A 10,510-nucleotide genomic window follows, 5' to 3' on the forward strand; every position below is an offset into this window, starting at 1 on the left:
AAAACAGGCCCAGAGTATTTTTAATTGGGATTTGTCGTCCTCTAACCAATTAAGATCGTACCTTGGGGCCAACGACTGACGCTTTGAGTATCATCACATTGTTACAATCAACCTCGGACACCGTCTGCACCTTATCTTAGTCGTGTTGTGAATGTAAAACCCCCAGTAAACGAATTAAAAAAAATTGCATTCACTCTTCCATAGTGTTTTACGTTTAATGTCATATGCACTAGGCCTAATCGAAATGTTCTGTTTCAGGAGGAGAAGCCATGATCTCAAAATGGAGGAGATGAGACTGAAGGTATGAAAGCAATCAATTCTTCATTTAGTTGTGTAACACCCGATGTTATCTGATAAAGAGTCTGTCATTATTCCTATAGATTTGTACTGTAACCATCTTTAACTGTCCCAAGTAAAGTAAGCTTCACCCTGAGAAGGTTTAGTTATGTTGAATTTAAAGTCAATGCAATTTTCAATGAAATTCAGGCACAAAGTCAGAATAATTGTACGCAACATATAATTTCCTACTTGTGGAAATTTAGATATAGATCGATTCCCATTTAATTTGGTAAAAGGAGGCGTTAGGGGACTGCAAGTTCAACTGTATGGGTCTTTTGTCTTAGGAACCACACATTCTTTTTATTGGTCGAAACTTAGAAATATTGAGCGGTTTTGATGAAAACTGCTGAAACAGAGTTATCGCCCCTCACTACGCTTAATTCCTTCGGTGACATCCTTCAGGTGTCACCTCACTAGTATTATACGGTTAATAGAAGGACTATAACGCATTTAAATGATTTACTTTCAGAATAATAAATGCCAATTCGGACATCACCATTCGTCATGGAATGACTTGAAGGAATGTGAAGAAATGCAAGTTTAAATATTTTTACACGTAAAAATAGATAAATATTCAGAGATATTTGCACCATGTAAAAAATCAATTCGCGATTTCTATTTATATTCAATTAGTAATGTGCATATGTGTGTCAAAGTTTGGCTTCGAAATTCAAGATGGAAAATCCGAGGACAAAATGTCTGATACTTGATAATAGCCAGAAATCAGGAATATTTAACTTTGCCAGTGATAATCCATATTTGAAGCCTTGCTTCAAATTCCGCAGTTAAATGTGTGTTTTGTTGCAATAATCGTAAATTCTTCTGGTACTTTATAATTACGTCTCTGCAAAAAGACTATCTAACAAGGCTCGGTTTATGATTTTTCCAGAATAAATTTAGGAGACAGAATATTACATTTCTGTTGTATTTAATCAAATTTTGATACTACCGTTACCTTCACAATACCATAAAAATTGCCGCAGACAAATGACCAAGATATTCTAAACATATAAAACAACCCATAGTCTATTCTGATTCCTCGCATCATTGTTTTCGGTTATCTAAAAAGAGAAACCGGGAGATTACTTTTAGCTGTCACTTTTTCGATTTTAAATTTCTTTAGTTCACTTATAGCAAATAATTTGAAATCATCTTTAAAAAACGAACAACACTCAATTCAATCTGCAATAAGTAAATGCTGCGTTCCGATTGCGACAATGTCGCATTCGTCCTTCTGTAGACAATTCTTTCAGAAACGTCGCATTTATTTATATAAAAGAATGTAAAACAGGCCCAGAGTATTATTAATTGGGATTTGTCGTCCTCTTATCAATTAAGATCGTACCTTGGGGCCAACGACTGACGCTTTGAGTATCATCACATTGTTACAATCAACCTCGGACACCGTCTGCACCTTATCTTAGTCGTGTTGTGAATGTAAAACCCCCAGTAAACGAATTTAAAAAAAATTGCATTCACTCTTCCATAGTGTTTTACGTTTACCTTTATATGCACTAGGCCTAATCGAAATGTTCTGTTTTAGGAGGAGTAGACAACATTGCGAAATAGAAGAGTTGAGACAGAAGGTATGATACAGTAGCAATCAATTCTTCATTAAGTTGTGTTACACCCGATGTTATCTGATAAAGAATCTGTCATTATTCCTATAGATTTGTACTGTAACCATCTTTATCTGTCCCAAGTAAAGTAAGCTTCACCCTGATGAGGATCAGTTATGTTGAATTTAAAGTCAATGCAATTTTCAATAAACTTCAGGCACAAAGTCAGAATAATTGTACGCAACATATAATTTCCTACTTATTAATATATCCCCACAATCTCATCGAAATTAATCTACATGTGATTTTGACCTTTAACAGTACTAAATACCCTCACGCAATCCAACATACAGCTATATGGTCGCAAAACGCACCAAAAGCAAATCTACGAAGCGCGCGTCTCGCACATTTGTGCGGGTTAAGATCGGTTCATCATATTACTAAATGACAAAATGCGGAAAATGTCAACAAATCTCCATTCATCTAATTTTTCATGGAAAAAAATAACAATGACAAGCTCGTATGGATCAGTCTTGTTCTATGTTTTCTGTTGCAGAGGACGTACACATGTAGTCTCGGTCATTCACACAGCAGTGTGGAAGAGCTTAACGCTTGTCACAATAAGTAAGTGACAGCAAAATTGTAACTTTCTACCTCAGTTATCTCCAATACTGTTAATCGTTTAATTGATATTAATGATCGGAGGGACCATCGATTATTTTACATGTATCAAAACACAACTGGAATCTGCATTTTTCTTTAATATCCATTTTGATACATTGAAATGCATGTATTCGAATATGAATGCTATTACCTATATTGCCATTTGTATCTTTCCACAGCAAGCTGCAATCTGAATATCTCGAACGCTTTGCCAAATTGCCGAGGTATGCACGATCACTCCATACAAATAAATCACTCCCAACTATTAAGGTTATTATCAATCCATGTTGCTGTAGCAACTGAAATTTAATCTCTCGCGTCTTAAGATATCTTATATTTAAAGTTAATTTAGAGAAAAATAATTAGGATAAAAACATGTACTAGACACGGTCAGTTGATGCTTACGATTATATCTACATTTCTGTTTTTCCCCTTGCAGTGGTGATGTCGCCAAAGGTAAGACTGCATCTCATTCTTAGTTTTTAGGTTCAGTTTTCAATACGTTTAGAATAGTACTATGAATCTAAAAACAAGATAATAATTTGAAATCTTTACAGTTTGTTTTATTATGCCAATTTGTAATGATAATGGTTTTTTTTATAGGTTTCCCGGCACTTCTTCCTGCCAAAACAAGGTATTTGATAGAGTACCCTAAATAAGACGAGGATTCGGACCGAGTACATTAACGCCAAAAATTCAATGGATCTGCTTTCACACTCTCACAGGATTTTCACTTTGCGCAAACCCTTTGGTAAACAAACCGTTTGGAGATATCGAAATTTTTTCAAACATATTCTAAAAACAAATGACGTTGCCAAGGCACTTGATATTTATTTTAACCCCAGGATCACGTACGCACGATCACCTTTCTGTCTTTCACAATATACATTTTCGTTTTCCCGCATGATATAAATCCAATTTGAATAACTTAGCAAATCTCAGTCTAGGTGAATTTATTTCAACATTTATAGCGTGACATTTTTAATTCTAATTAAAGTAGTGCATTTGGAATTTGTTGTATTGTTTTGTCTTTTTTGTTATTCAATAAAAAAAACCCAGAAAAGTTGACCATTATGTTATTCCAAGTGACCATGTGAGCATTAAAACATCAATTACAAAATTTGGAAGATTATAGTGAGAAGCAGATCAACAGATTACTATAGGAACCACGGAACCAAATGATTTCCCATAGACGATAATGTTATCGTTTACCAATGTGCTGCTTAAATGGAGTTTTCAAAATTGGCCCACTAGCCATAATTGTGAAGAATGTAATCTCGGAAACCAATTTAAACTTTTTTTATGTGGGGGTCCACATCTTGTATTGAATTCAGCACCAAAAATTCACCTAAATTTACAACAAAATACACACTTAATCAACTCCCCCTGACAAAAACAGGCTAGAAAAAAACAACTTTTTTTCTATATATTTTACATCTACATGTATTGCCCAGCCCACACATAAAACTTTGGAAACTTCTCCCACCTAAATATCCTATCAGTAGGCCCCGATGCATTGACCTTGTCCAAACAGGGAAAACTCACAATTTATTAATGCAGTATTACTCAAAATCTGACCAGTTTCTGCAAGAGCTGTATCGTCGCAAACTGAAAAGCTAGACTAAATTAAAGAACAGGAAATTTCCATGACGCGATGTATCTTTGACCAATAACTCTGTTAACAAAACAAAATGGCAGATGCAATAACTGTGAGCGTGGTAAGAAACTGTTTTTTAAGGATTTTAGACCAAATTACATTGCAGATAAGCAAAAGCTTTTAAATTGTCATTATATAGGCACAACTATCCAGAGATTATTTGGTGATAAATTTTCATGGCGTTCACTTATAAAAACCCAACTGAAATATGCCATAGTCATTTCAATGAAGCCGAGAAAAAGCTTCAATTTGACTCCAAAAGATATGCAACTCTATACCATTATTGTGCTGACTGTTTTTTATTAGATGTATAAATTATGCTATATGCCTATCATGTTTGCCGTATTATGATTGGTCTAGACAGGTCTTGCAGATGGAGAATACAAAAAGATGATGTTTTGACCAGCGTTGAGTGAGGGTATATACGGATGAAATAGGTCATCGACTTTGAGACTAAATAAATAAGTGTTTTGGGGGTAAATATATATCTCATTTATCCATATATATATATCTAAGAGTAGGTGTTGTGTCACTCCCGATTTTATTGTATTTGCACCAAAATCCTACCGAGACACCAAACGGTGTCGGATAATTCCACGTTTTCATATAGTAATGCACTCTGGCCCTACAGCAGACATGATGTCAGGGCCAGAGGGTACTCGGGTTACTGTCTGGCTTGGTTAGTTACGTTTTGCCTTTTTTGGCGGTTTACAAGATATCGTTCGGAAAAATAAAAGATTGAAAAGAAATGACACTTATTTCAACTTTGAGGTCAAGGCACACACTACACATTGTTTCGTTTATGTATTTCATTGTTTTCAACATTTTCTCCTTAGTACGAGAGGCGATGTTAAAGTTTACAGACGGAAAATCTTCCTTGAGATCAGCTTTAACCTGCATTTGCATATAGTGGTACTATTCGTTTAGCTGGTTATGTAGAATATCATGAAAGGGGAACAACTCCGTGACAATATTAAGAATTAAATCAAGTGTGCATGCAGTTTCCAAACCTGACTGGGACAGTACGGCGTTTTTCATTTTTTCCCCATTTTAACAAACAGGCAGGGCCTAAATAAATTCTCTCCATATTATAGGTGGACAAATAGTGAAAAAGTGGAAAATTTAATTCGGATAATTGAAATCGAGTTATATATACTTACAATTAACAAACAGCAAATTTATACATATTGAGAGGGAGATAAATCTTATGCATGTATCTAATTAATTTTGGACATACAAATACAGATACACATACAAACAAAACGTACATTTGTATTTATAAGGTATGAGAGATTAAATTAGCACATAGCAACATAATTATATGTATGTAATAGTAGCATAGTTATTCAGTAAACAGTTTGGTAGATAGACCAAATGACCGTATGCAAACTTTTGCATAAGTCATATCTACCAAGCTGTGTTTTTAGAGTAAAAAATTCACTACATCATACATGTACCTGTAATCATAAAAGAAATAGGGAAATACTGCATGAATGATACATTGAAATGTACATAGAGGAAAATTAAAACAATATGAGGTGATAATCAATTTCTAAATATATTTGATATAATGACATCATGTAATTTTGTATTTTATAAAAGTTGAAACGATTTGATTTACCTATATAATAATGAATCTGGTGTAGCATCAGTTTATTTGTATTTCCATCACAGCTCGAGCATCCATTTACTAGGGTTTCCATAGAAGTATGATTATTGTTAGTAACACAGTTATCAAGAAAGTTAAAAAGATTATTACGCAGGTCATTGTATAGTGGGCATTCTTGAAAAAATGGCGTTTTACTAAGGGAAATACAATGAAACGGGTACTTGTATGCCTATGGTGACTGAATACGGTTTTCCCATGTGGGAAAGACGACATTTAATCTATCAAATCTTGAGTCGTCGTGGTCTGAGCACGCGCGAACGCAACAAGACAAAAAGGCGCTTACACGTCAACACGACATGACCGGAACAAACCATCATTTGTATGACGCTAAAAATAAAGTTACTTGCAAGCAAATGTGTCGAAAAAGATTTAAAAGTTATGCTTAATAAAAACGTTTGATGAGTTATTTGACTACATAAAATAAATATAACTGTTTCGGAGTGAACCAACGACACAGTAAACAGAATAACCCCCAAGAAAAAAAATCAAAATTATAAATTACAAGAATAAAACAAGTTAACAACTTCAGAAGTCATGTGATGCAGCCATGGAAACATAATAAATTATACGAAATTATAATCTTTAACTGAGTTGATGACTGCACACACCTGCTCACAGACGTATTTGACCTTTCACCCTAGATTACGTATCGATGAGTACCTGGAGTATAGCATAAGGTAAGGGCGACACACACCTGTCGTTTGGACGGTTTTAGTGATGTTGACATCACAGGAGTATTTAATCTGAAGTGACAGAAAAAAGGATAATGAACATTATTTTACCAGAAAATATGAGAATGATCATCGACAGTTTGACTTCCATTTTACTCATCAATATTGCGTGTTACACTTGTCAAGGTAGGTCCTTTTTTAAATTGTGCCTTCCGATGGAACATTGCAAAGGTTATTTTACATTAAGGATTGAAGCAAGGGTACATGTGCAGAGGTGTGACATAAATGAGTTCGTAACGTTCAAATGTACTATGAATTATCAGTATTTTGTCTTAATTCAGGAATGGATTATGTAACGAATTTGATGTGTTTTAAAAGAAATCTAGTTTCCTCACGTTATTAAAAGGACTGCCCAATATAATGCTAATTTAAAACAAAATCAAAGTGATACCGTGGTTTTTTATACCCTTATTTAAAGTAAATAGCGTTCCAAAAGAAAATAATGTTGTAAATGATGTTTATTTTTTAAGTGAATGAGGAATTTTTATTGAAAACAGCATGAAAATTAACTTTAAACCAATATCTTTAAGCTTGCAAAGGTTTCCTATCAATGAATCCAGAAAAAAATCATTGAAATATGTTTCTACTCTAAGATAACAGTATGGTAGAATTTAATACGAACTGAAATCACTTTTGACATGCTATTAAAGATATACAATAATAATTTATCTATTCTAGACTTTGGTGCATTTTTATTCAATTAATCTTAACTACAAACCATGTCTTATTATCAGAATGATTTATTTGATGTAAAAATGTACTTTTGGTTAATTTTGTATGGGAATGCATAGTTTAATCGTTTTGTCTACCAATAATACAATTAAAAGGTTATAAAGGTTTGAAGCTTGCCAATGTTGCTTGATTTGGCGAAAACAAATATTTTGATTGTTTTGTTATTTTAGACGTTTTACAAAATGGTCCAATGTCACACAATGGAAATCTGTTCAAAGATTTGAATGAGAATACAGGTAACAACATAAATGGAATGCCAGCATACATCCCACGAGGAAACATGGCGGCCATGACCGGATATGGACAGAATTGTCCCCTTTTACAAGGAATGACAATCCAGAACGCACAATCCAGTTCAATTCAATTCGGAATAAATCCAATTCGACCTTTTATGGGTAATTCACATTAACTCTTGTGGTTTAAAGGATTTTATTTAACGATTTTTGCAAAATAAAATATATGATCTTTGTTGAACATGTTTGTGATAGTTATATTTGAATACTTCTGATGATACGTGATTTTGAAATCGTGCTTATTTTATGTAATGTTCAATTTGTTCGATATGCAACAAAGTTAGGTTTAGAAATTTGCAATATTGAAATGAAGCGTTACCAAAATTAAGGCAGGCATCCGTTGTATTTGTTTATGGTTCTTCAAATTTAGCATTTATGACGTTAGTGTGATGACGTTGTGTTATTTACAGGCATACCTTCCGGTTGTAGCTGTACACTGACCGTCAATATGAGAGGGTGTTTCATCTGTCCTTGCGGAAATAACGGTACGATATCTACTTTTGCAATCTGTAGATTTACCAAATATATTTATCAAATGATAATAATAGTAATTTCAAAAAAAAAAATAAAAAAAAATATATATATATATTATTGCGTTTGTGTTGGTGACAGTGTTTCCAATATCGCTCCTTCATTTCACGAGCATTCCATATTGTAAATATCATATCTTAACGGTACCTTTATTTTAATATGTCGTGCTGAATTATGATTGCGCTATGTACACGTTTTCTATATCAAATAATAATGGTGCGCTAATTAATCCTTGCATTAGTAATCAGTTAAAATGATAAAGTGCTGAAGTAACTACATGAACAGTTGTTTGAATCATGGTGGAAACATTAAACCTAATATTGAACTGTAAAATTTGCATGCTAAAGTGCTGAAATAACTGCATGAACAGTTGTTTGAAACGTGGTGGAAACAATAAACTTAAATTGAACTGTAAAATTTGCATGTTAAAGTGCTGAAATAACTACAGGAACAGTTGTTTGAAACATGGTGGAAACATTAAACCTTATACTGAACTGTAAAATTTGCAGTCATATCTACTTTAACCTTAATCGTTCTGTTTATCAGAGACGCCGATTCCGACCACTGATCGAGGGACATTAACAACTCCTACCACGAAGGTTATACAAACCGGAAGTCCTCGCTCTACCTCAGCTAGACAATCACATTATCAGACGTCTGGATTGTCATCTGCACTCCTCGGAAAGGTTAATGAGGAGAGACAGCCAGGTATGAACTGGAATCACGAGAACAATGTGCTTTATGGTGAAAACAAAGAACTAAAAAGTACACAAATCTCTTCATTAATGAGCGAAAAGATTGTGACAGGTCAAATTTTAGAATCTGATAAAAGTATAAAGTTAAAGAATTTATCAGACACTGAAACCTCATTTGGGAATTTCTCGTCGTTGCAACATCAGACCCGGAATGTAGAAGATTTATCCAGTGAAAGAAGCTTCCCGTTTGCTGTTTCTCTTGGAAGTTTATTTCTTCTGACATGCGCAGTGTGTTGTGTGCTGGCATACCTGTTGTTTAAGACAAGGAAACACATAAAACACCAACGGAACGAGTTGTACTTCGTCGAAAAGTCGTTCAGGCAATCAATATCATCAAATGACGATAGCATGAAAAGTGCAGATGAGATTATATATTCTCTGATCGGAAAACGGAAACCGCCTGTTTTACCCGCACGGTCACCTCCTCTGACGCCTACAGCGCCACCTGTTTCTTCGGCGACATCTTCCGGTCAAACTTGCTTTAGTTTCCCGCCTGATGATCTTAGACATGACTATTTGGAACTGATATGAACAGTTTCAATGGAATGAATGTCTTTGAGAGGGTGACACTGCCAGGTGGTGTAAGGCTGTTTGTTACACCTGTCTTATACTACTGTTCATGTTGTACCTTAAAAGGTCTGTTCAAAGTATATCTAAAACGCGTTGGCCTTTAGAACGCGTTGATATGCTGCTTACCAAATTATGAATGAAGTTGACTTTCTCGGCAAAAAAAAAATAAGTGAATAGAGATAAACCAGAGGACAATCCCGGTAACTGCTTAAACATCATATTCGAAACAAAAATGGAAATTGTCAATTATCATGACATGTTACGCCTTATTAGAGAACACCCATGAATCTATTCAAGGACATGCTGTATGAAAAAGAAGAAAAAAACAACAAAAAACTAAATCCTTCATTCACCTTTTCGTCAGTAATACCATATTCTCTTAATCACTGTCAACTGAATTGTGCATAGTGTTGTTGGAAAAAACAGCTGTCAAAATGTATGTACATCTAATTCTACGACCCGAGGGATTACGTTACTAGGATAATAATTGAAGATTTAACAACTATGCGCAACCGCTGTATGCAAGTTTCGGAAAATGCATTGGACTTAATTCATGAAATAACCACGGTATATCCATACAAGCCTGAACCTGACTTAGAACAACACAAAGACAGTAATTCAGTAACCAATATTGCCTTTCCTCTATCATCGGTTGTGTGTTATCTATTGTTACGTAATTTTGAACAACACCTCTATTTTGAGTGATCAAACATTTGAGGTATTCGTATTGAGAATAAGGAAAAAGTTAATAACTTTCTAAATACTAATGCTATATTGATACAAATATTAACCGAAAATGTGATACACTTATCACTATGGAAATACCACGTACATTATCAATAACTCCATGTATTCTTATCTTTATAGTATGTAGTATGTGTTTGTCTCCTTGTGGTAGCGATGAACTAATGCCGACTTTATAGTGCTACATTGTACCTCACTGAAGTATACTGGCGAAGGCATCTAGCAGGACATCTCACCCGGTCACATCTAGAGCTTAGTACTTTGATC

The 10,510-nt window shown here is 34.3% G+C and overlaps 1 protein-coding gene across 1 annotated transcript; it reads left to right on the plus strand.

Annotated features, from left to right (window-relative positions):
* Nucleotides 1-266: 266 nt before the first annotated feature.
* Nucleotides 267-3,576, plus strand: LOC117315924. Its single transcript, XM_033870350.1, has 7 exons — nucleotides 267-301; nucleotides 809-873; nucleotides 1,883-1,925; nucleotides 2,455-2,522; nucleotides 2,741-2,785; nucleotides 3,001-3,017; nucleotides 3,165-3,576. Exons 1-7 carry the CDS (start codon nucleotides 281-283, stop codon nucleotides 3,218-3,220), a joined length of 315 nt encoding a protein of 104 aa, XP_033726241.1. The 5' UTR covers nucleotides 267-280; the 3' UTR covers nucleotides 3,221-3,576.
* The last annotated feature ends 6,934 nt before the right edge of the window (nucleotides 3,577-10,510 follow it).

Source organism: Pecten maximus, chromosome 17 (assembly GCF_902652985.1).
Source record: "Pecten maximus chromosome 17, xPecMax1.1, whole genome shotgun sequence".
In the NCBI taxonomy this organism is placed as follows: Eukaryota; Metazoa; Mollusca; class Bivalvia; order Pectinida; family Pectinidae; genus Pecten; species Pecten maximus.